The sequence below is a fragment of the Balaenoptera borealis genome (assembly GCF_965194805.1).
Source record: "Balaenoptera borealis genome assembly, chromosome: 8".
Classification (NCBI taxonomy): Eukaryota; Metazoa; Chordata; class Mammalia; order Artiodactyla; family Balaenopteridae; genus Balaenoptera; species Balaenoptera borealis.
The window spans coordinates 54906319-54934231 of record NC_138865.1 but is presented as its reverse complement, the minus strand read 5'-3'; the positions used below and the strand labels follow the sequence as shown (position 1 = coordinate 54934231).

Genomic DNA, 27913 nt, shown 5'->3' with positions numbered 1-27913 from the left:
ACCACAATCTATAGCAGATGCTGAACAGGATGCTTCACTTATGTTTTCTCCACCCCCAGAAGAACCTTCCACCCTGTATTTACAGACTGTGAGGTGACCCACAGGCAGGAAAGTTTAGGCTGCTCTGCGGGGCCCAGTGTCTGAGCCAGGTGAGCGGCTTTCCACCCGTGCAGGCCTGGAGGAGTTCTGCCAGGTCTCTCCCCTGCTCTCCGCCAAAAAGCACTAGAAGCCAGCCACACGCTCTTTTCAAACTCCTTCTATTGATACTCCCCACGTTGAACTCATTTTCTTCTGAACTTACATTCAAGTTTTTCCCTTATGTTATCAAGCCTCGAAGGAACAAAGAAAAAATAGGAGAGTGGAGAAAGACCATGGTGGAAAGTGCCAGAAGGAAAAGGAGAAGTAGGAGAAACTTAGCAAATGGCTGCCATTTGCTGGTGGATAAAAAAGAAGCCATCTTTGTATTAAAAGACATTATTATTGCCTAATAGAAATGCAGAAAACAGAACTAGAGCTGGACCTAGGCACTCTTGCCCCCCTTTTGAAGGAAAAGACTGTCCACTGATAGCGTTCAGCCTTTCCATTTCTCCTGGTCACTTTTTTCTACTTCCCCAACCCGATGAAAAAAAAGCATCAAATTTAGGTTGCATTGACTTACTTTTGATTTTTAAAATTAAAGGCTCATTTTCTCACAGATGTTATTGGCTCGTACCATATTATGTATTCTCCAAGTATACTCAGAATATACGTAGACCCAGAGTCAGCCTATATGGTATCAATCTGATGTCTCCAGCTTTGCAAACTTCTCAAATGTAGCTGCATGTTTTGAAAATGCCTGGGTATCCAAAAACTCTCTCTCTCTCCCTTGAGTGTCAAGGGCTAGATAAACTAATTTATATCAAGATAAAGTGAAGCTCCTAATACCTAGCTTTCCTTCTCAGACTGTGCTTATGCTGATTTATAATGGCTATGGGTAAACGTATTCCAGGTTTATCATTCTGGCTCAAAGATTCTGAGGTAAAGGCTGTTTATAATAAAACACATAACATATGAATGTTTTTAAAGAGAGCACAAAACTCTAAAGAAATTTCCACCTTGCACCTGACCTCAGGCTATATTCACAAGCCACTCATTCATTTGTTCAACAACAAATATTTCTTGGGTACCTGCTATGTGCTGAGGAACTGTTTTAGGTGCTGGAAACACAGGAAAGAGCAAAACAGACAAAAATCCATTTTTCTTATGGGACTTTCATACTGGTGTTAGGGACAGACAAAAGGACGAAACAAATAAATAAAATATATATGTGTCATGGGGTGGTAGGAATCATGGGAAAAAGGAAAGGGGAGGAAAAGAACCAGAGATAGAGATGGGCTGCCAGCCAAAGCTGTTGGAGGGGATTGCAATTTTAAATAGGTTAGGAAGAAAAGACTCACTGATAAGATGGCATTTGAGCAAGGATCTGAGGGAGATACAGGTAGGGTACCATGCACAAGATAGCGGAAAGAAAATTCCAGGCAGAGAGATAAGCAAGTGCAAAGGTCCTGAGGTAGATGCATTCTTGACATTTTTCCTAAAGTGACTAAAGTAAAGTGAGTTTAAAGGAGACAAGAAGAATTGATGAAGGTCAGAAGACTGTGAGGTGGGGTGAAGAATGGCACAGATACTGTACGATTTTGTAAGGATTTTGGCTTTTAGTCTGAATGAGGTGAGAAGTCACAGCAGAGGAATGACTTCATTTGATTCATTTTTTAAGAGTATCACTCTATATGCTCTGTTGAGAATAGGCTATCGTGAGTCTAACTGTGGAAATAAGAAAAGCAGTCAAGAAGCCAGGCCAAGAATGAGGAAGATTTGGACCATGGTAGTGTATCCCATTCTGGGTATACTGCATTTCTTTGAGTCCAAGACATCATTGATTGAAAGGTGTGACATTATTTTATGCACCAATAAGAAAAAAAGCCTCCACTGAAATTAAGAAATTATGACACAATGCCTTCTAACCACTCAGGGATTTTACTTGGTAGTTATAATAAGATCTATTCGATTTTTTATTTTTTATTTTTTTAACATTGTTATTAGAGTATAATTGCTTTACAATGGTGTGTTAGTTTCTGCTTTATAACAAAGTGAATCAGCTATATCCCCATATCTCCTCCCTCTTGCATCTCCCTCCCATCCTCCCTATCCCACCCCTCTAGGTAGACACAAGGCACCGAGCTGATCTCCCAATGCTATGGGACTGCTTCCCACTAGCTATCTATTTTACATTTGGTAGTGTATATATGTCCATGCCACTCTCTCACTTCATCCCAGCTTACCCTTCCCCCTCCCCCTGTCCTCAAGTCCATTCTCTGCATCTGCGTCTTTATTCCTGTCCTGCCCTTAGGTTCTTCAGAACCTTTTTTTTTTAGGTTCCATATATATGTGTTAGCATACGGTATTTGTTTTTCTCTTTCTGACTGACTTCACTCTATATGACAGACTCTAGGTCCATCCACCTCACTACAAATAACTCAATTTTCTTTCTTTTTATGGCTGAGTAATATTCCATTGTATATATGTGCCACATCTTCTTTATCCATTCATCTGTCGATGGACACTTAGGTTGCTTCCATATCCTGCCTATTGTAAATAGAGCTGCAATGAACATTGTGGTGCATGACTCTTTTTTAATTATGACTTTCTCAGGGTATATGCCCAGTAAGTGGTGCTGGGAAAACTGGACAGCTACATGTAAAAGAATGAAATTAGAACACTCCCTAACACCATACACAAAAATAAACTCAAAATGGATTAAAGACCTAAATGTAAGGCCAGCCACTATAAAACTCTTAGAGGAAAACACAGGCAGAACACTCTATGACATAAATCACAGCAAGATCCTTTCTGACCCACCTCCTAGAGAAATGGAAATAAAAACAAAAACAAACATATGGGACCTAGTGAAACTTAAAAGCTTTTGCACAGCAAAGGAAACCATCAACAAGATGAAAAGACAACCCTCAGAATGGGAGAAAATATTTGCAAACGAAGCAACTGACAAAGGATTAGCCTCCAAAATATACAAGCAGCTCATGCAGCTCAATATCAAAAAAACAAACAACCCAGTCCAAAAATGGGCAGAAGACCTAAATAGACATTTCTCCAAAGAAGATATACAGATTGCCAATAAACACATGAAAGGATGCTCAACATCACTAATCATTAGAGAAATGCAAATCGAAACTACAATGAGGTATCACCTCACACCAGTCAGAATGGCCATCATCAAAAAATCTACACACAATAAATGCTAAAGAGGGTGTGGAGAAAAGGGAACCCTCTTGCACTGTTGGTGGGAATGTAAATTGATACAGCCACTATGGAGAACAGTATGGAGGTTCCTTAAAAAACTAAAAATAGAATTACCATATGACCCAGCAATCCCACTACTGGGCATACACCCTGAGAAAACCATAATTCAAAAAGCATCATGTACCACAATGTTCATTGCAGCTCTGTTTACAATAGCCAGGACATGGAAGCAACCTAAGTGTCCATCAACAGATGAATGGATAAAGAAGATGTGGCACACATATACAATGGAATATTACTCAGCCATAAAAAGAAATGAAACTGAGTTACTTGTAGTGAGGCGGATGGACCTAGAGTCTGTCATACAGAGTGAAGTCAGTCAGAAAGAGAAAAACAAATACCGTATGCTAACACATATATATGGAATCTAAAAAAAAAAAAAAGGTTCTGAAGAACCTAGGGGCAGGACAGGAATAAAGACGCAGATGCAGAGAATGGACTTGAGGACACAGGGCGGGGGAAGGGTAAGCTGGGATGAAGTGAGAGAGTGGCATGGACATATATACACTACCAAATGTAAAATAGCTAGCTAGTGGAAAGCAGCCACATAGCACAGGGAGATCAGCTCGGTGCTTTGTGGCCACCTAGAGGGGTGGGATAGGGAGGATGGGAGGGAGACACAAGAGGGAGGGGATATGAGGATATATGTATATGTACAGCTGATTCACTTTGTTATACAGCAGAAACTAACACACCATTGTAAAGCAATTATACTCCAATAAAGATATTAAAAAATATTAAATTAAGATATACAGTGAAAAAAAAAAAAAGAACTACCAAAAGATCTATTTTAGATTTAGATTTTTTTTTCATATGTTACTCTTATGCATAGAGATAAGGAAAATAAAAGAAATGAATTAGTAACTTGATAAATGAAATTGAAATAAAAACTTTTCTTGAACTTCAACTTCTCTTTAATCATTTTTGGACTCAGTCTCCACACGTTATTGGGCTACTTGTGATACAGCATATTTAAAAGAGTCCACAAAAGAAATAAAATCCATTGGAACTGAGCTCTTTTTAAACAGCTTTATTGAGGTATAAACGGGCTATTTAAAGTATAAAGTTTGATGAGTTTTCACATATACATACACCTGTGAAACCATAACCATGATCAAGATCATGAATACTCATCATCCCAAAAGTTTTCTCGTGCCCTTGTAATCCTTCCCTCCTGCTCCCTCCTGCCCCTCTCCTCTGTCAACCACTGATCTTCTTTCTGTCACTATAGATTAGGTTTCATTTTCTGGAATTTTATATAAATGGTATCCGTGGGGTCTGCATCCATGGATTCAACCAACTGTAAACATAATACTTTGGTTGGTTGAATCCATAGACCCTGCAGATACAAAGGACCAACTATGGGACTTGAGCATCCATGGATTTTGGTATCCACAGCAGGTCCTAGAACCAATCCACCTGTGCATACTGAGGGAAAACTCTATAGTCTTCTATCTGGCTTTTTTCATTCAGCATAGCTATTATGCGATTCGACATTTATTAACATTGTAGCACACATCAGTAGTTCATATTATTTTGGAATATATATACTGCTATGTAGTAATTCCATTGTATGGACGTACCACAGTTTGTTTATTCATTCACCTATTGATGGATATTTGGGTTGTTTCCACTTTGGGGCTCTTATAGATAAAGCTACTGTGAACATTTATGCAGATGTCTTTGTAGGGATATACACTTCCCTTTCTCTTGGGTAAATTTCTGGAAGTAGAGTGGCTAGATCATATGGTAGGTGTATGTTTAAGAAACTGCCAGGCTTGGGACTTCCCTGGCAGTCCAGTGGTTGAGACTTCGCCTTCCAATGCAGGGGGTGTGAGTTCGATCCCTGGTTAGGGAGCTAAGATCCTACATACCTCTCAGGCAAAAAACCAAAACATAAAACAGAAGCAGTACTGTAACAAATTCAGTAAAGACTTCAAAAATAAAATGGTCCACATAAAAATAAAAATTAAAAAAATCTTAAAAAAAAAAAAAAAGAAACTGCCAGGCTGTTTTCCTGAGTATTTTACTATTTTGCAATTCCACCAGCAATATATGAAAGTTTCACTTGCTCTGCATTCTTCCCAGCACTTGATATTGTTAGTGTTTTTTATTTTAGCCATTTTTAATTGGTGAATAATGGCATCTCATCATTGTTTTCATTTTCATTTTCCTAATGGCTAATGATTTTGAACATCTTCTCAGGTTGTATTAGTTTCCAGTTGCTGCTGTAATAGATTAACACAAATTTAGTAGCTTAAGGCAGCACAATTGTTTTACAGTTCTGGAGAGTCAGAAGTCTAAAATGGGTCCTGCTGAACTAAAATCAAGGTGTTAGGAAGACTGTGTTTCTTCTGGAGGCTCTAGGGGAGAGTCCATTTTCTTTGATTTTGATTTTCCAGCTTCTGGAGGCTATCTGCATGCCTTGGCATCCTCAAAGCCAGCAACATAGCATCTTCAGGTCTTTCTATGACTGTAATTGCCTCTTCTGCCTCCCTCTTCCAGTTTAAAGAAGGCTTGTGGTTACATTGGGCCTACCCAGATAATCTAGGATACTCTTATTTATTTTAAGGTGAGCTGATTAGCAAGCTTAATTTCGTCAGCAACCTTAATTCCCCCCTTCCATGTAACATAACATGTTCATAGGTTCTGGCGATTAGGATATGGACATCTTTGTCAGGAGGAGGGGCCGGGAATTATTCTGCTGGTCACATATGTGCTTATTTCCTCTTTGATATAGTGTTAATTTAAGTCATTTGCCAATTTTTAAAACAGGTTGTTTTGAATTTTGAGGGTTTACATGTTCTGAGCACTAGTCGTTTCTTAGATATGTGACTTGAAAATATTTTCTCTCAGTAGGTACCTTCTTTTTTCAAAATTGCTAACATTATCTTTCACAAAGCAAAAGCTTTTAATTTTGATGGAGACCAGTTTACCATTTTTTCTTTCCATGGATTGCACCTTTAATGTCATGTCTAAGAACTCCTTGCCTAATCCCAGGTCACAAAGTTTTCTCCTGTGTCTTCTCCTAAAGTGTTACAGTTTTATATTTTACCTTTAGATCTATGACCCATTTTCAGTTAATTTTTTTTTCTTTTTTTTGGCTGCATTGTGTCTTCACTGCCGTGTGCAGGCTTCCTCTAGTTGCAAAGAACGGGGGCTACTCTTCATTGCAGTGCACGAGCTTCTCATTGCGGTGGCTTCTCTTGTTGCGGAGCACGGGCTCTAGGCGCGTGGGCTTCAGTAGTTGCAGTGCACGGGCTCTAGAGCACAGGCTCAGTAGTTGTGATGCACAGACTTAGCTGCTCCACGGCATGTGGGATCTTCCCAGACCAGGGCTTGAACCCGTGTCCCCTTCACTGGCAGGCAGATTCTTAACCACTGTGCCACCAGAGACATCCCCAGTTAATTTTTATATAAGGTATAAGTTTTATATCTAGGTTGAAATTTTTTTGTATAATGATGTCCCATTCTTTCAGCCATTTGTCAAAAAGATGATCTTTTCTCCCTTGAATTGCCTTTTAAACTATCAAAAGTTCATTGTCCATTTCTGTGTGGGTCTATTTCTGGACTCTCTATTCTGATCTATGTGTTGATCCCTTCACCAGTACCACATTGTCTTAATTACTATAGCTTTAAAGTATGTCTTAAAATCAGGTAATTTGATTTTTCTAACTTTATTCTCCTTTTCAAAGTCATTTTAGCTATTCTATACTAATTCCTTTGACTTTCCATATAATCAGGTTGTCTATCTATCTATCTATACAAAAAAAATCTTGGTGAGATAGTTATTATAATTTTGTTAATTCTACAGGTTAACTTGGAGGGAATTTACATCTTCAATATGTTAAGATATTAACCTATGAGCACTTCATGTCTATCCATTTATTTAGGTCTTCTTTGTTTTCTTCATCAGCCTTTATTAGTTTCCAGCATATATTTTAGTTAGATTTATACCTCTTTCATTATTTTGCAGCTGTTACAAATGGTGTCGTATTTTGCATTTCAGTTTCCAGTTATGTATTGCTAGTTTATTCTTGGCCATCTATTTTGCAAACTTGCTAAACTCACTTATTCTGAGAGTTTTTTAATTTTCTACGTAAACAGTCATTGTTTACAAATAAGGATGGTTTTACTTTCTCCTTTTCAATTTGTAAACTACTTATTTATTTATAACCTTACTGTACTGGCAAGGATATCTAATACGATGTTGAGCAGAAGTGGCAAGAGTAGATATTCTTACCTTATTGCCAATCTTAAAAGGGAAAGCATTTAGTTTCTTAGCATTAAGTATGATGTTAGCTGTAGATTCTTTGTAGATGCTCTTTATCACCTTGAGGAAGTTCTCTTCTATTCCTAATTTGCTGAGCATTATTATCATGAATTAATGTTGAATTTTGTCAGATGCTTTTTCTGCCTCAATTGATATGATCATGTGAAAGTTCCTTAGAATTTTATTGTAATGGAGAACATTAAATGATTTTCAAATGAAGAACCAACCTTGCATTCCTGGGATATAAACTCTACTGGGTCATAGTGTATTATTCTTTATATAGATTAAAGGATTTGATTTGCCAGTAATTTTTTTTGGCTTTTTTACATTTGTGTTCATAAGAGAGAGTTGTCTATAGTGTCCTTGTTTTATACAATCTTTGTCTGGTTTTGGTATCAGCATGATGCTGACCTCATATCATGAGTTGGGAAGTGTGATCCCTTCTCTTCTGTTTAGTGGAAGAGGATATAGGATTGATGGTATTTCTTCTTTAAATGCTTAGCAGTATTCACCAGTGAAATTCTCTGGGCTTGGAGATTGTTTTTTCTACTTAACCTTTTCAACATATGAAATAGAATTACAGTAACTATTTTAATGTCTCTTCTATGTTTTAATTGATTGATTTTTCTTTTCAGGTATGAGGTGTATTTTGGGGAATTTCTTTGCATGCTGGGTAATTTTTGACCTGATTTCAGACATTGCAAATTCTACCTTCTTCGAGACTAGATATTTTTTTATTCCTATAAATATTCCTGACTTTTGCTCTAGAAGCAGTTAAATTACTTGGAATCAGTTTGATCCTTTGGGGTCTTAAAATTTGGTAGACAGGACTAAGCCATGTTTGGATTAGTGGTAAATGTGCCCTGCTGCTGAGACAAGATCCTTCTAAGTACTCAGTGTCCCATGAATTATTAAGTTTTCCAGCCTAGATGCTGGATAAAATACTATTCCCAGTCCTATATGTGTGGGTTCTATTTTGTGCGGCCCTGTTTGTGTGGTTCTTTTCCTGGCCTCAGATTGGTTTTTCACATACATGTACTGATTAGTATGTTGATGCTGCTAGACACCTAAAGGGAATACTCTTAAACCTCCACAGTTGTCTCTGTGTCCTTCTGTCCTCTCTGGACACAGAGAGATAACCTGTCCTTCAAACTCTAGCCACTTTGATCTCTGGACCTTTACCTTTGTCTCCTCAACTCAGGCAATCCACTGGGCTCTATCCAAGTTCCCACTTCCATGGATGGCCTAGGAGGTCTTTCAAGGCAGAAGACTGAGGCAATGTTAGGGTTCATCTCATGTTTCCTGAATCTCAGGAATCACTGTCCTTCTTTGCTTTATATCCAGCATCTTAAAAGCCCACCTTTCATATAATTTTTTCTGACTTTTTGATTGTTTCGGGTAGGAGATTAAGCCTAGACCCTGTCCCTTCATCTTGACAGGAAGCAGAAGTCTTGATATTGGGTTCTTTTTTTTTTTTTTTTTTTTTAATTCTTGTTTACACAGTTAGCTTTAACCAGAGGCATTTATTTTATTATTTTTGGCTGTGTTGGGTCTTCGGTTCGTGCGAGGGCTTTCTCTAGTTACGGCAAGCGGGGGCCACTCTTCATCGCGGTGCGGGGACCGCTCTTCATCGCAGTGCGCGGGCCTTTCACTATCGCGGCCCCTCCCGTTGCGGGGCACAGGCTCCAGACGCGCAGGCTCAGCAGTTGTGGCTCACGGGCCCAGCTGCTCCGTGGCATGTGGGATCTTCCCAGACCAGGGCTCGAACCCGTGTCCCCTGCATTAGCAGGCAGATTCTCAACCACTGCGCCACCAGGGAAGCCAATATTGGGTTCTTGATTCAGGTTTGCAATTATGTAGATGTAGCCTGCTTTGGGCTCCCACTTTGGGAACGTTGTTAAGCGCTTCTTTTATTTTTTTATTGAAGTATAGTTGATTTACAACGTTGTGCCAATCTCTGCTGTAGAGCAAAGTGACTCAGTTATACACATATATATAAAAAAACAATGTTACACACCTCTGATTCCTCCTCTCCCTACAACCGCCACAACCATTGGATTTCAAGAGATTAAATACTGTGTTGAACTATTGTCTTGGCATCTTCTTCCAAGCTGCTGACACCCATTTTGCACGTTTGATGTATTGCCTGTTTGGAGGTTGGCACCTCTGCAGGCAAAGAAAACGATGACAGGATCACTACCTCTGCGAGAGAGAATATAACTATTTATTGTGAGGCACACTCTGATTTTATATATGTAAAAACATGAAAGGTTGTTGCTCTCAAAATCGATTAAATATAGTATGTTGACTCTAGGGACAGTAGGACTTTCTAAGTGATTAGAGGTAAAGGTGAAGTCAAGGGTGATTCCACGGTTTTTGGCCTAGGGAACTGTAAGGATGAAGTTCCTCAACTGTAGAGGAGGCTGCACCTTGTTTGGCCTGTCCAGTATGCATCCTCCAGTGTGCAAGACTGATAAACAGTGCGGTGGGGGATTTGAAGGACTCAAATTCTTAATTTCACATTAGTTTATTGGATATATTTTAAGAGTAATAAAGTTGTCATGAAGAGAAAAAATATACCATTCAAACCTCCTCAGGAATGACAGACTACATTTTTATTGAACTGTAGTTGATTTACAATGTTATGTTACTTTCTGGTGTACAGCAAAGTGATTCAGAGATAGATAGATAGATATATATGCATACACATACACACACACATATATTCTTAGTTATATATATACACATATATATATTTTTCAGATTATATATATAATATATATATATACATATTCTTTTTCATATGCTTTTCCATTATGGCTTATTACAGGATATTTAATGTAGTTCCCTGTGCTACACAGTAGGACCTTGTTATTTATTGGTTTTATACATAGTAGTTTGTATCAGCTAATCCCAGACTCCTGATATATCCCTTCCCCACACCACCTTTCCCCTTTGTAACCATAAGTTTGTTTTCTACATCTGTGAGTCTGTTTCTGTTTTGTAAATAACTTCATTTGTATCACATTTTAGATTCCACATATAAGGGATATCATATGGTATTTGTCTTTCTGTCTGACTTACTTCACTGAGTGTGATAACCTCTCGGACCATCCATGTTGCTGCAAATGGTATTATTTCCTTTTTTTATGGCTGAGTAGCATTCCACTGTGTGTGTGTGTGTGTGTGTGTGTGTGTGTGTGTGTATTCCACATCTTCTTTATCCATTCATCTGTCAATGGACATTTAAGTTGCTTCCATGGGCAAACTAATTTTATATGTACCCAACTGTATTAACAATGGCTCTTTCAGGACTTCCCTGGTGTCACAGTGGTTAATAATCCGATTGCCAATGCAGGGCACATGGGTTCAAGCCCTGATCTGGGAAGATCCCACATGCCGCGGAGCAACTAAGCCCATGCGCCACAACTACTGAGCCTGCACTCTAGAGCCTGCAAGCCACAACTACTGCAGCCCACGCACCTAGAACCCATGCTCTGCAACAAGACAAGCCACCACAGCGAGAAGCCCATGCACCACAAAGAAGACCCAATGCAGCCAAAAATAAATAAATAAATTTATTTTTTTAAAGGCACTTTCATTTAAAAAATACTAATAAGATTAAGTATCAGCCTCATAGGCTTAGAGAGAAGAGTCTTTAAAAACATGAACTTACCAACAGATCTAAAAATAAGACAAACTCAGATACCAGAATACAAAATCCTGTCTTTTCAAAAATTATTATTGTCATTTTTCTCTGATACAGCAATAAATCACACTAATAAATCCACATATGACAAAACTAAAAACAAATCTAAGCAGAAGCAAGAAGAACTACAATCCTGCAGCCTGTGGAACAAAAACCACATTCACAGAAACATGGACAAGATGAAAAGGCAGAGGGCTATGTACCAGATGAAGGAACAAGATAAAACCCCAGAAAAACAACTAAATGAAGTCAAGATAGGCAACCTTCCAGAAAAAGAATTCAGAATAGTGATAGTGAAGATGATCCAGGACCTCGGAAATAGAATGGAGGCAAAGATCAAGAAGATGAAAGAAATGTTTAACAAAGACCTAGAAGAATTAAACAACAAACAAACAGAGATGAACAAAAGAATAACTGAAATGAAAACTACACTAGAAGGAATCAATAGCAGAACAACTGAGGCATAAGAACGGATAAGTGACCTGGAAGACAGAATGGTGGAATTCACTGCTGCGGAACAGAATAAAGAAAAAGAATGAATAGAAATGAAGACAGCCTAAGAGACCTCTGGGACAACATTAAACGCAACAACATTCGCATTATAGGGGTCCCAGAAGGAGAAAAGAGAGAGAAAGGACCAGAGAAAATATTTGAGGACATTATAGTCGAAAACTTCCCTAACATGGGAAAGGAAATAGAGCCACCCAAGTCCAGGAAGCGCAACGAGTCCCATACAGGATAAACCCAAGGAGAAACACGCCGAGACACATAGTAATCAAATTGGCAAAAATTAAAGACAAAGAAAAACTATTAAAAGCAGCAAGGGAAAAAATGACAAATAACATACAAGGGAATTCCCATTAGGTTAACAGCTGATTTCTCAGCAGAAACTCTACAAGCCAGAGGGAGTGGCATGATATACTTAAAGTGATGAAAAGGAACAACCTACAACCAAGATTACTCTACCCGGCAAGGATCCCATTCAGATTCGATGGAGAAATCAAAAACTTCACAGACAAGCAAAAGCTAAGAGAATTCAGCACCACCAAACCAGCTCTACAACAAATGCTAAAGGAACTTCTCTAACTGGGAAACACAAGAGAAGAAAAGGACCTACAAAAACAAACCCAAAACAATTAAGAAAATGGTCATAGGAACATACATATTGATAACTACCCTAAACATGAATGGATTAAATGCTCCAACCAAAAGACACAGGCTTGCTGAATGGATACAAAAACAAGACGCATATATATGCTGTCTACAAGAGACCCACTTCAGACCTAGGGACACATTCAGACTGAAAGTGAGGGGATGGAAAAAGATATTCCATGCAAATGGAAATCAAAAGAAACCTGGAGTAGCAATACTCATATCAGTTAAAATAAACTTTAAAATAAAGAATGTTACAAGAGACAAGGAAGGACACTACCTAATGATCAAGGGATCAATCCAAGAAGAAGATATAACAATTATAAATATATATTCACCCAACATACGAACACCTCAATACATAAGGCAACTACTAACAGCTATAAAAGAGGAAATCAACAGTAACACAATAATAGTGGGGGACTTTAACAGCTCGCTAACACCAATGGACAGATCATCGAAAATGAAAATAAATAAGGAAACAGAAGTGTTAAATGACACAATAGACCAGATAGATTTAATTGTTTTTATAGGACATTCCATCCAAAAACAGCAGATTACACTTTCTTCTCAAGTACGCACAGAACATTCTCCAGGATAGATCACATCTGGGGTCACAAATCAAGCCTCAGTAAATTTAAGAAAATTGAAATCATATCAAGCATCTTTCTGACCACAACACTATGAGACTAGAAATGAATTACAGGGAAAAACACGTAAAAAACACAAACACATGGAGGCTAAACAATACATTACTAAATAACCAAGAGATCACTGAAGAAATCAAAGAGGAAACCAAAAACTACCTAGAGACAAATGACAATGAAAACACGACGATCCAAAACCTATGGGATGCAGCAAAAGCAGTTCTAAGAGGGAAGTTTATAGCTATACAAGCCTACCTCAGGAAACCAGAAAAATCTCAAATAAACAATCTAACCTTACACCTAAAGGAACTAGAGAAAGAAGAACAAACAAAACCCAAAGTTAGCAGAAGGAAAGAAATCATCAAGATCAGAGCAGAAATAAAAGAAACAAAGAAAAGAATAGCAAAGATCAATAAAACTAAAAGCTGGTTCTTTGAGAAGATTAACAAAATTGATAAACCATTAGCCAGACTCATCAAGAAAAAGACGGAGAGGACTCAAATCAATAAAATTAGAAATGAAGAAGGAGAAGTTACAACAGACACCACAGAAATACAGGACATCCTAAGAGACTACTACAAGCAATTCTATGCCAATAAAATGGACAACCTGGAAGAAATGGACAAATTCTTAGAAAGGTTTAACCTTCCAAGACTGAACCAGGAAGAAATAGAAACTACGAACAGACCAATCACAAGCACTAAAATTGAAACTGTGATTAAAAATCTTCCAACAAACAAAAGTCCAGGACCAGATGGCTTCACAGGTGAATTCTATCAAACATTTAGAGAAGAGCTAACACCCATCCTTCTCAAACTCTTCCAAAAAATTGCAGAGGAAGGAACACTCCCAAACTCATTCTATGAGGCCACCATCACCCTGATACCAAAACCAGACAAAGATACTACAAAAAAAGAAAATTACAGAACAATATCACTGATGAATATAGATGCAAAACTCCTCAACAAAATACTAGCAAACACAATCCAACAACACATTAAAAGGATCATACACCGCGATCAACTGGGATTTATCCCAGGAATGCAAGGATTCTTCAATATACGCAAATCAATCAATGTGATACACCATATTAACAAACTGAAGTATAAAAACCGTATGATCATCTCAATAGATGCAGAAAAAGCTTTTGACAAAATTCAACACCCATTTATGATTAAAACTCTCCAGAAAGTGGGCCTAGAGGGAACCTACCTCAACATAATAAAGGCCATATATGACAAACCCACAGCAAACATCATTCTCAATGGTGAAAAACTGAAAGCATTTCCTCTAAGATCAGGAACAAGACAAGGATGTCCACTCTCACCGCTATTATTCAACACAGTTTTAAAGTCCTAGCCACAGCAATCAGAGAAGAAACAGAAATAAAAGGAATACAAATTGGAAAAGAAGAAGTAAAACTGTCACTGTTTGCAGATGACATGATACTATACATAGAGAATCCTAAACATGCCAACAGAAAACTACTAGAGGTAATCAATGAATTTGGTAAAGTTGCAGGATACAAAATTAATGCGTAGAAATCTTTTGCATTGCTATACACTAATGATGAAAAATCTGATAGAGAAATTAAGGAAACACTCCCATTTACCACTGCAACAAAAAGAATAAAATACCTAGGAATAAACCTACCTAGGGAGACAAATGACCTGTATGCAGAAAACTATAAGACACTGATGAAAGAAATTAAAGATGATACAAACAGATGGAGAGATATACCATGTTCTTGGATTGGAAGAATCAATATTGTGAAAATGACTGTACTACCCAAAGCAATCTACAGATTCAATGCAATCCCTATCAAATTACCAATGGCATTTTTTATGGAACTAGAACAAAAAATCTTAAAATTTATATGGAGACACAAAAGATCCCAAATAGCCCAAGCAGTCTTGAGGGAAAAAAACGGAGCTGGAGGAATCAGACTCCCTGACTTCAGACTATAATATAAAGCTACAGTAATCAAGAAAATATGGTACTGGCACAGAAACAGAAACATAGATCAATGGAACAAGATAGAAAGCCCAGAGATAAACCCATGCACCTATGGTCAACTAATCTATGACAAAGGAGGCAAGGATATACAATGGAGAAAAGACAGTCTCTTCAATAATTGGTGCTGGGAAAACTGGACAGCTACGTGTAAAAGAATGAAATTAGAACACTCCCTAACACCATACACAAAAAAAACTCAAAATGGATTAGAGACCTAAATGTAAGACTGGACACTATAAAACTCTTAGAGGAAAACATAAGAAGAACACTCTTTGACATAAATCACAGCAAGATCTTGTTGATCCACCTCCTAGAGTAATGGAAATAAAAAGAAAAATAAACAAATGGGACCTAATGAAACTTCAAAGCTTTTGCACAGCAAAGGAAACCATAAAGAAGACGAAAAGAAAACCCTCCGAATGGGAGAAAATATTTGCAAACGAATCAACGGACAAAGGGTTAATCTCCAAAATATATAAACAGCTCATGCAGCTCAATATTAAAAAAAAACAAACAACCCAATCCAAACATGGGCAGAAGACCTGAGTAGACATTTCTGCAAAGAAGACATACAGATGGCCAGGAAGCACATGAAATGCTGCTCAACGTCACTAATTATTAGAGAAATGCAAATCAAAACTCCAGTGAGGTATCACCTCACACCAGTTAGAATGGGCATCATCAGAAAATCTACAAACAATAAATGCTGGAGAGGGTGTGGAGAAAAGGGAACCTTCTTGCACTGTTGGTGGGAGTGTAAATTGATACAGCCACTATGGAGAACAGTATGGAGGTTCCTTAAAAATCTAAAAATAGAACTACCATATGATCCAGCAATCCCGCTACTGGGCATATACCCAGAGAAAACCATAATTCAAAAAGGCACATGCACCCCAATGTTCATTGCAGCACTATTTACAATAACCAGGTCATGGAAGCAACCTAAATGCCCATCTACATACGAATGGATAAAGAAGATGTGGTACATATGTACAATGGAATATTACTCAGCCATAAAAAGGAAGGAAATTGAGTCATTTGTTGAGACGTGGATGGACCTAGAGACTGTCACACAGAGTGAAGTAAGTCAGAAAGAGAAAAACAAATATCGTATATTAACGCATCTATGTGGAACCTACAAAAATGGTACAGATGAACCAGTTTGCAGGGCAGAAATTGAGACAGAGATGTAGAGAACAAACGTATAGACACCATGGGGGGAAAGCCGCGGGGGGTGGTGGTGGTGGTGTGATGAATTGGGCGACTGGGATTGACATGTGTACACTGATGTATATAAAATTGATGACTAATAAGAACCTGCTGTATTAAAAAATATATAATTCAAGTCAAAAAAAAATCCATAAAAGAAAAAAATAAACTGGACTATATAAAAAATTGAAAAAAAATAATATCAAAGAGCGTCCCATCCTCTTGTCAAAAAAAAAAATCTAAAATGTTTATAGAAAGTTGTGGAATATATATACACATGTAGATTTTTTGAGGAAGTATTTTAGGTACAATCCTTGAGGACAGTGTTCTTGAGAAAGAGCTTTTGTATCCCATATATGTGAAATGGCAGAATTTATGATTCCCATGGAAAGCTTGCCCATTTAACTGAGAAAGAGGTTATCTAATTTCTGAAGCAGGTCTTTTAGAATTGTTGATTAATAACCTTTAAATATATTCTGATGATTGGCATCATGGTTCTGTCAACAAAGCCAGACTAGATTAGAGCAGATTCATTTGAACATAGTGCAGTGTGCCTTTACGGGAAGGTTACCCAAGGAATGCACAACGCGGTGAGAGAGAATGTAGCCACCTGCCTTGCCAGCCATACCAACTAAATTAATCATTGAGAAGGCAGGTGATGAAACCAGCCTTCTCACACATTCTCCAATGTCTTTTTTTTAACCATTTTTTAAATTGAAGTATAGTTAATTTACAATGTTACACAATGTTGTTAACACTAACAATGTTGTGTTAGTTTCAGGCATACAGCAAAGTGATTCAGTTACACATATACACATATTCTTCTTCAGATTCTTTTCCATTATAGGTTATTACAAGATATTGACTATAGCCCCCTGTGCTATACAGTAGGTCCTTGTTGTTTATTTTATATATAGTAATGTATATATGTTAATCCCAAACTCCTAATTTATCTATTCCCCACCTCCGACCCCTGCTACCCACTTTGGTAACCATAAGTTTGTTTTCTATGTCTGTGAGTCTATTTCTGTTTTGTAAATAAGTTCATTTGTATCATTTTTTTTAGATTCCACATATAAGTGATACCACATGATATTTGTCTGACTTACTTCACTTAATATGATAATCTCTAGTTTCATCCATATTGCTGCAAATGGCATTATTTCATTCATGTTTATGGCTGTGTAATATTCCATTGTATATTGGAATCGTCTTTATCCATTCCTCTGTCGATGGGCATTTGTTTCCATGTCTTGGCTATTGTAAATAGTGCTGCAATGAACATTAGGGTGCATGTATCTTTTTGAATTATGGTTTTCTCCATATATATGCCCAGGAGTGGGATTGCTGGATCATATGGTAGCTCTATTTTTAGTTTTTTAAGGAACCTCCATACTGTTCTCCATAGTGGCTGCACTAATTTACATTCCCACCAGCAGTGTAAGAGGGTTCCCTTTTATCCATACCCTCTTCACCAATGTCTTAAACACCTCTCTGTGCACAATACTGTATTAAATGGCAAGTAGAAGAATCTTCCAGCCCATCTCTAATCATTGAGAATTTATCATCAAATGAGACAATTATTAATAAATCTATGGCTCAAAGACTGGCTTTTTATCAGCATGCAGCAAATAAAAATAATTTTTTTTCCTATCTTGCTGTTTGGCAAATGAAGAACACCATATCTTAAAGTATATTCTGGGACATATCAGCTGGTGTGAAAAGATGATAACGTAAGGAAATGTTTCCCTGGGTAAACACATTGGGAACACAGTTAAATAGAGTGAAATGGATTTCTTTGGTTCAGGGATCTTAAGATATTAATTAATGTGCTTTGGAATTTCCATGATTGGGGTATAGTATGTGGTATTTCCCTGTATATTTTATCTTAGGTCCCTTTTTCAGGAACCATCTTGCAGGGCTGATGCTTTGTCTTCTTTGTCACTGATTATGTGGTACCTAGTATGAAGCCTGACACTAGGAGACACTCAAAAAGTATCTGTGGAATAAAATAATGAATTTGCTGATTGCCTGATGACCTGCCAGTTGTCTATTAGCCCTTTATAGAAGCACAGAAGAATAAGCTGTGACTCTTCCTACGTCTGGTGCTGTGTACTGCTGACTGTTCATGTTGGCACCAGCCTAAGTTCTCTGTATTTCTCTTTGACTTGGCAAGTGCAGAGAGGCATCTGGAGACATTCCATTCTTGCCTGGCCCGCTCTTTCCATCCTACCCTCTTCCCTCAAGAACCTTGTAGGTCCCTCCCCATCTTCCTCAGGGAGTATACAAAGGCAGCGACTGTGTCAGCCGAAAGCTTGCATTAATGCCCCCGGCTTGTGGAATCTGAGTCACTTCTCAGCAGAACAAGAGCGAGGCTGCCTGCGCCATGTGGGGGTCAGAAGCCCGCTGCTGAGCACTGCAGAGCCACACAGAAAGCTTTCCTTCTACTTGCACTTTACTTGACCTGTGGCTCAACAAAGACTTTCTATTTCTAGAAATCCCATTGTCTTAACTGCTTTGAATTTCTTTTGTAAACTTAAAAACCCATGTCTTTATACAAGGCATTTAAAGCTCTGTGAGCCCGTTCTGAACATTTGTTGTTCCTTTTCTATATTCCCCTTATGTAGTATTTTGTTCTTCTGTGCCACAAACTCTTAGCTATCCGAAATTCAACCTTTTCTTTAACAATGCCTGAATTAAACACAGCTAAATTGTTGTAGTGTGTGTAGCGTATTCAACATTGTAGACAACTTGATAAATGTAACCTTTTAGGGAAGGAATTGAGAGCATATGACTCTTCTTTCTCATTCAGCTGGCTATGTGCTAGGGGTCTTGGAGCGTTTAAAAACATCAAAATAAACGGTATTTCAGTGCCTATCCTTAAAGAGACTTGGAATAGAGAGATAAAATGATATGTACAAAATACTGTGTTCCACGCTGTACACCTATATATGGTATACATATCTATAGCCATACCTATATCTGTTCACAACAATATTATAAAGTAGGTGTTGCTTTCCCTGTTTTACAAACAGAGAAACTAAGGATCAGAGAAGTTAAGGAACTTCTGAAATTCATTTATTGAAATTAAGTTCTCCTAAAGACAGGATAATGTTAAGATTCAGAGAAATTGGCTAGCTTTGGGGACTCCTTTATTTAAATGAAATTCTTCCAGTGATAGGATGGTAATGTATAATATTAGAAAGACATATGTGAAACAGAGAATTTCACAGAGCTTCTGAATATGCTGGTGAGTTTTAAAATAACTGCCTTTCCCTTGTCTTCTGGAATACCCCCCTGTTCTTTGACCTTGGGTTACTCATTATACTTCTCAGAGACTTGATTTCTTCATCATAAAATCGGGATGGTAGCATCCTCTTTGCCCATGTTACAAGTTTGGGGTGAAGGAATAAATAGTATATTTTAGGAGAAGTGAAACTCTTCAGTGCCGTGTAAATATAAGGTATTATTGTCACAAATAGAGTTCTAAATAAAAATGCCTGTGATGTGTTTGGAATGTGTATAATACACCTCTAATTTTTTAACAGATGTAGAATTGGGGAGTGCTGCCACTGAACTGTGGCTAAGTTTTCAAGTAGGATGAAAATTAAATAATTTTTAAAATAATCTCTAAATCGGTCAATTTTTTTAAATTTTCGATATAAAGAGGGAGTGTCAGGGGAATGTTAATAACCATTTATGGGACATTCACTATATATAGTATTAGATGTAGATAGTGTAAAGCAGGGGCCACCAACCCCTGGGCCACAGACTGGTACCGGTCCAAGGCCTGTTAGGAACTGGCCGCACAGCAAGAGGTGAGCTGCAGGTGAACGAGCAAAGCTTCATCTGCCACTCCCCATCGCTCGCATTACCGCTTGAACCTTCCTCCCTTCCCAATGCCTGGCCATGGAAAAATTGTCTTCCATGAAACCGGTCCTTGGTGCCCAAAAGGTTCAGGACCACTGGTGTAGAGTATATTAAAGAACTGGAATGCATGATTTCTGCCCTAGAAAGTTTAAAAAATACAAATATTTTCTCTTCTATTCTTTTTTTTTTTTTAACATCTTTATTGGAGAATAATTGCTTTAAAATGTTGTGTTACTTTCTGCTGTATAACAAAGTGAATCAGCTATACGTATACATATATCCCCATATCCCCTCCCTCTTGTGTCTCCCTCCCACCCTCCCTATCCCACCCCTCTAGGTGGTCACAAAGCACCAGGCTGATCTCCCTGTGCTATGCGGCTGCTTCCCACTAGCTATCTATTTTACATTTGGTAGTGTATATATGTCCATGCCACTCTCTCACTTCGTCCCAGCTTACCCTTCCTCCTCCCCGTATCCTCAAGTCCATTCTCTACGTCTGTATCTTTATTCCTGTCCTGCCCCTAGGTTCTTCAGAACCTTTTTTTTTTTTTAGATTCCATATATATGTGTTAGCATACAGTATTTGTTTTTCTCTTTCTGACTTACTTCACTCTTTATGACAGACTCTAGGTCCATCCGCCTCACTATAAATAACTCAATTTCATTTCTTTTTATGGCTGAGTAACATTCCATTGTATATATGTGCCACATCTTCTTTATCCATTCATCTGTTGATGGACACTTAGGTTGCTTCCATGTCCTGGCTATTGTAAATAGAGCTGCAGTGAACATTGTGGTACATGACTCTTTTTAAATTATGGTTTTCTCAGGGTATATGCCCAGTAGTGGGATTGCTGGGTCGTATGGTAGTTCTATTTTTAGTTTTTTAAGGAACCACCATACTGTTCTCCATAGTGGCTGTATCAATTTACATTCCCACCAACAGTGCAAGAGGGTTCCCTTTTCTCCACACCCTCTCCACTATTTATTGTTTGTAGATTTTTTCATGATGGCCATTCTGACTGGTGTGAGGTGATACCTCATTGTAGTTTTGATTTGCATTTCTCTAATGATTAGTGATGTTGAGCATCCTTTCATGTGTTTGTTGGCAATCTGTATATCTTCTTTGGAGAAATGTCTATTTAGGTCTTCTGCCCATTTTTGGATTGGGTTGTTTGTTTTTTTGATATTGAGCTGCATGAGCTGCTTGTATATTTTGGAGATTCATCCTTTGTCAGTTGCTTCATTTGCAAATATTTTCTTCCATTCTGACGGTTGTCTTTTCGTTTTGTTGATGGTTCCCTTTGCTGTGCAAAAGATTTTAACGTTCATTAGGCCCATTTGTTTATTTTTATTTCCATTTCTCTAGGAGGTGGGTCAAAAAGGATCTTGCTGTGATTCATGTCATAGAGTGTTCTGCCTGTGTTTTCCTCTAAGAGTTTTATACTGTCTGGCCTTACATTTAGGTCTTTAATCCATTTTGAGTTTATTTTTGTGTATGGTGTTAGGGAGTGTTCTAATCTCATTCTTTTACATCTAGCTGTCCAGTTTTCGCAGCACCACAATTGAAGAGCTGTCTTTTCTCTATTGCGTATTCTTCCTCCTTTATTAAAGATAAGGTGACCATATGTGCGTGGGTTTATCTCTGAGCTTTCTATCCTGTTCCACTGATCTATATTTGTGTTCTTGTTCCAGTACCATACTGTCTTGATTACTGTAGCTCTGTAGTATAGTCTGAAGTCCGGGAGCCTGATTCTTCCAGTTCTGTTTTTCTTTCTCAAGATTGCTTTGGCTCTTCGGGGTCTTTTGTGTTTCCATACAGATTGTGAAATTTTTTGTTCTAGTTCTGTGAAAAGTGTCATTGGTAATTTGGTAGGGATTGCATTGAATCTGTAGATTGCTTTGGGTAGTATAGTCATTTCCGCAATGTTGATTCTTCCAATCCAAGGACATGGTATATCTCTCCATCTGTTTGTATTGTCTTTAATTTCTTTCATCAGTGTCTTATAGTTTTCTGCATACAGGCCTTTTGTCTCCTTAGGTAGGTTTATTCCTAGATATTTTATTCTTTTTGTTGCAATGGTAAATGGGAGTGTTTAATTTCTCTTTCATATTTTTCATCATCAGTGTATAGGAATGGAAGAGATTCCTGTGCATTAATTTTGTATCCTGCTACTCTTCCAAATTCATTGATTAGCTCTAGTAGTTTTCTGGTAGCATCTTTAGGATTCTCTCTGTATAGTGTCATGTCAACTGCAAACAGTGACAGGTTTACTTCTTTTTTTCTGATTTGGATTCCTTTTATTTCTTTTTCTTCTCTGATTGCCGTGTCTAAAACTTCCAAAACTGTGTTGAATAATAGTGGTGAGAGGAGTCAACCTTGTCTTGTTCCTGATCTTAGAGGAAATGGTTTCAGTTTTTCGCCATTGAGAACAATGTTGGCTGTGGGTTTGTCATATATGGCCTTTATTATGTTGAGGTAAGTTCCCTCTATGCCTGATTTCTGGAGGGTTTTTATCATAAGTGGGTGTTGAATTTTGTCAAGAGCTTTTTCTGCATCTATTGAGATGATCATATGGTTTTTATCCTTCAATTTGTTAATATGGTGTATCACATTGATTGATTTGCGTATGTTGAAGAATCCTTGCATTCCTGGGATAAACCCCACTTGATCATGGTGTATGATCCTTTTAATGTGCTGTTGGATTCTGTTTGCTAGTATTTTGTTGAGAATTTTTGCATCTATGTTTATCAGTGATATTGGCCTGTAGTTTTCTTTTTTTGTGACATCTTTGTCTGGTTTTGGTATCAGGGTAATGGTGGCCTCGTAAAATGACTTTGAGAGTGTTCCTCCCTCTGCTATATTGTGGAAGAGTTTGAGAAGGATAGGTGTTAGCTCTTCTCTAAATGTTTGATAGAATTCGCCTGTGAAGCCATCTGGTCCTGGGCTTTTGTTTGTTGGAAGATTTTTAATCACAGTTTCAATTTTAGTGCTTGTGATTGGTCTGTTTATATTTCCTATTTCTTCCTGGTTCCGTCTCAGAAGGTTGTGCTTTTCTAAGAATTTGTCCATTTTTTCCAGGTTTTCCATTTTATTGGCATAGAGTTGCTTGTAGTAATCTCTCATGATCCTTTGTATTTCTGCAGTGTCAGTTGTTACTTCTCCTTTTCCATTTCTAATTCTATGGATTTGAGTCTTCTCTCTTTTTTTCTTGATGTGTCTGGCTAATGGCTTAACAATTGTGTTTATCTTCTCAAAGAACCAGCTTTTAGTTTTATTGATCTTTGCTATCATTTCCTTCATTTCTTTTTCATTTACTTTTGATCTGGTTTTTATGATTTCTTTCCTTCTGCTGACTTTGGGGTTTTTTTGTTCTTCTTCCTCTAATTGCTTTAGGTGTAAGGTTAGGTTGTTTATTTCAGATGATTCTTGTTTCTTGAGGTAGCATTGTATTGCCATAAACTTCCCTCTTAGAACTGCTTTTGCTGCCTCCCATAGGTTTTTCGTCATCGTGTTTTCATTGTCATTTGTTTCTAGGTATTTTTTGATTTCCACTTTGATTTCTTCAGTGATCTCTTGGTTATTTAGTAGCATATTGTTTAGCCTCCATGTGTTGTATTTTTTACAGATTTTTTTCCTGTAATTGATATCTAGTCTCATAGCATTATGGTCAGAAAAGATACTTGATATGATTTCAATTTTCTTAAATTTTCCAAGGCTTGATTTGTGACCCAAGATATGATCTATCCTGGAGAATGTTCCATGAGCACTTGAGAAGATAGTGCATTGTGCTGTTTTTGGATGGAATGTCCTATAAACATCAATTAAGTCCATCTTGTTTAATGTGTCATTTAAAGCTTGTGTTTCCTTATTTATTTTCATTGATGATCTGTCCATTGGTGAAAGTGGGGTGTTAAAGTACCCTACTATGATTGTGTTACCGTCGATTTCCCCTTTTATGGCTGTTAGCATTTGCCTTATGTATTGAGGTGCTCCTATGTTGGGTGTATAAATATTTACAATTGTTATATCTTCTTCTTGGATTGATCCCTTGATCATTATGTCGTGCCTTTCTTTGTCTCTCGTAATACTCTTTATTTTAAAGTCTATTTTGTTTGATATAGGAATTGCTGCTCCAGCTTTCTTTCGCTTTCCATTTGCATGGAATATCTTTTTCCATCCCCTCACTTTCAGTCTGCATGTGTTCCTGGGTCTGCAGTGGGTCTCTTGTAGACAGCATATATACAGGTCTTGTTTTTATATCTATTCAGCCAGTCTGTGTCTTTTGGTTGGAGCATTTAATCCATTTACATTTAAGGTAATTATCGATATGTTCCTATTACCATTTTCCTAATTGTTTGGGTTTGTTGTTGTAGGTCTTTTCCCACTCTTGTGTTTCCTGCCTAAAGAAGTTCGTTTAGCATTTGTTGTAAAGCTGGTTTGGTGGTGCTGAATTCTCTTAGCTTTTGCTTGTCTGTAAAGGTTTTAATTTCTCCGTCAAATCTGAATGAGGTCCTTGCTGGGTAGAGTAATCTTGGTTGTTTTTCCCTTTCATCACTTTAAATACGTCCTGCCACTCCCTTCTGGCTTGCTGAGTTTCTGCTGAAAGATCAGCTGTTAAGCTGAATCCCCTTAAGATTCCCTTGTATGTTATTTGTTGCTTTTCCCTTGCTGCTTTTAATATTTTTTCTTTGTATTTAATTTTTGATAGTTTGATTAATATGTGTCTTGGTGTGTTTCTCCTTGGCTTTATCCTGTATGGGACTCTCTGTGCTTCCTGGACTTGATTGGCTACTTCCTTTCCCATGTTAGGGAAGTTTTCAACTATAATCTCTTCAAATATTTTCTCAGATGCTTTCTTTTTCTCTTCTTCTTCTAAGACCCCTATAATTCGAATGTTGGTACATTTAATGTTGTCCCAGAGGTCTCTGAGACTACCCTCACGTCTTTTCATTGTTTTTTCTTTATTCTGCTCTGTGGTTGTTATTTCCACTCTTTATCTTCCAGGTCACTTATTCGTTCCTCTGCCTTAGTTATTCTGCTCTTGATTCCTTCTAGAGAATTTTTAATTTCATTTATTGTGTTGTTCATCATTGTTTGTTTGCTCTTTAGCTCTTCTATGTCCTTGTTAAACATTTCTTGTATTTTCTCCATTCTGTTTCCAAGATTTTGAATCATCTTTACTGTCATTACTCTGAATTCTCTTTCAGGTAGACTGCCTATTTCCTTTTCAGTTGTTTGGTCTGGTGGGTTTTTACTTTGCTCCTTCATCTGCTGCGTATTTCTCTGTCTTCTTATTTTGCTCAACTTACTGTGTTTGGGGTCTCCTTTTTGCAGGCTGCAGGTTTGTAATTCCTATTGTTTTGGGTGTATGCCCCCAGTGAGTAAGGTTGGTTCAGTGGGTTGTGTAGGCTTCCTGGTGGAGGGGACTGGTGCCTGTGTTCTGATGAATGAGGCTGGATCTTGTCTTTCTGGTATGCAGGACCGTGTCCAGTGGTGTGTTTTGGGGTGTTTGTGAAGTTTTTATGATTTTAGGCAGCCTCTCTGCTAATGGGTGTGGTTGTGTTCCTGTCTTGCTAGTTGTTTGGCATGGGGTGTCCAGCACTGGAGCTTGCTGGTCATTGAATGGAGCTGGGTCTTAGCATTGAGACAGAGATCTCTGGGAGAGCTCTCGCTGATTGATATTACATGGGGCCAGTAGGTCACTGGTGGTCCAATGTCCTGAACTCGGCTCTCCCACCTCAGAGGCTCAGAGCTGACACCTGGTCGGAGCACCAAGACCCTTTTGGGAAGTCTGAGGTGTTCTGCTCACATTCAGTAGGTGTTCTGTAGGAGTTGTTCCACATGTAGATGTATTTTTGATGTATTTGTGGGGAGGAAGGTGATCTCTACATCTTACTCCTCCACCATATTGAAAGTCCTCCTCAAGATATTTTAGACATGCCCATCTTTTGGGTCCACCAACATAGGTGAAAGTAAAGGTGGAGTCTGAGTATCTGAAATCGGGCAGGGCACGGTTTGGCAGGGCCAGAGGTTGTCTTCTATTCTTAACTGTCCTACTCATCCAAGACAGTTACTTTGCTAGAGAGAAATCCAGATTTTGTTATAATAAAGTCCTTCTTTGAGCATTAAAAGTTATTTTCTTTTTGTAATTCTACACAATTGCTCCAGTCTAGAGAAATCTGAGGATTTAAGACCAGGTTTTAAAATCAGAAATGAACACTTCCAAATTCATTTTTAATGTATCAAAATTCATGTATTTTTTCAAAGGCCGGATCCCCCATGAGTTAGCCAGGGACCAGCTTTTTCAGCATATTTTATTTTGAAGAAAGTGGAAATTTTGATTCCCACATATTGGTGTTCACATTGTAAACACTTTTTAAAAAGATTATCGTTTGGGGGTGTATGTAAATCAGTGCATTTATATAGGAGACAATCAGTAATTTTGTATAAAATTATGTGCTTTAAGACTCTGCTTTGTTTCTCTCTAGTGGACGACACAGTGGTTGCTATTCCCTATGGAAGCAGACATATTCGCCTTGTCTTAAAAGGACCTGACCACTTGTGTAAGTAAACTCAGTTGTTGTCCTTTGGGTATTGGGAATTTTAGTAATTATTATTTATTTTTTGTTCCCAGAAAAGATTAAGATTTAGAAATACAAATCTTAATCCTCTATCATAATATGGTATTTTGAATGCTTCTGTTTATCTTTTGGTTGCCTAGGAGACAGCAGAAACGTCTGTGGTAATTACCTCCAGCCAGTCATCCTGAAAGATACAAAATTGATGTTTCCAATAGGGTGTTCATGAGTTAAGCACATGTTTATGATTTTGTGAATATTATTTTTCATTCTCTCTCTTCTTCCTCTCCAGTCATTCTCAATCTTTTCCTTGCCTCACCTCTTTCTTTTTTCTTCTTCTTTTCAACCTTCCCTCCCTCTCCTTCATTCTTTCTCTTTTAATTCCTACTCTCAGGCTCCATTACTTTATCAATTCAGGGGAACACAGAAACTCCAAACAGCCTTAACCCTGTGGCATTTGAAGAGAACCATGTGGTCTAGTTAAGCATCCCATGTAGTAAAGATAATGCAAGACGCTAACGTCTTGAAGATAGCTTTTGGAATTCAAGATTGAAGGGTAATCGTAACCCCGAAGATCAAATGGTAGCATGGTCCCACCAGAGTTTGTGCAAGAATTGATTTTCAGTCATGGCAAGCCAGCAGTCCACAGCCACATCTTTTTTTTTATTACCATGTAGTGCTGTTTAGATGTAGACCTGTAAATTACAAGCAGAAAATTATAGACTATAAACCAGGGAAGGGGTAGGAGAGGATATGTTAGCTTTTTCTGCAAAATTCACTTTCACTGAAAGACTTCACTTCAGTTGGTCCCTTGAGCATTTCTGATCTACTCCGCTATGATTTTTCCTAGGTTCCTCCAAAGCCATCTATCATCTTCTGCTCTCTATTCCCTCCCACACACATGCCTAAGAAGCCAATTTAGGTAGCAAGCATTATCTTTTGGCAATTGGATTATAAATGAAATCATTCCAAAAAGACAAACTGGAGGGAGACAAATTGGAGCCTGTGAAAGTTCAGATAGCCTACAGAAGCCTTTCTAAAAATAAAAATAAGTACATTTCATGGGAAAGGTGGGCTTTGAGAGTTCATGTGACATAA

The 27913-nt window shown here is 37.9% G+C and overlaps 1 protein-coding gene across 3 annotated transcripts in view; it reads left to right on the top strand.

Annotated features, from left to right (window-relative positions):
* The window catches only part of ADAMTSL1 (ADAMTS like 1), a 470823-nt gene that overhangs the window by 159013 nt on the left and 283897 nt on the right, over positions 1-27913 (top strand). For all 3 annotated transcript variants that reach the window (XM_082401580.1, XM_082401578.1, XM_082401579.1), the window contains exon 6: positions 26726-26800. In XM_082401580.1, coding sequence (XP_082257706.1) covers positions 26726-26800 — 75 coding nt within the window. The remainder of the gene's footprint in view (positions 1-26725; positions 26801-27913) is intronic.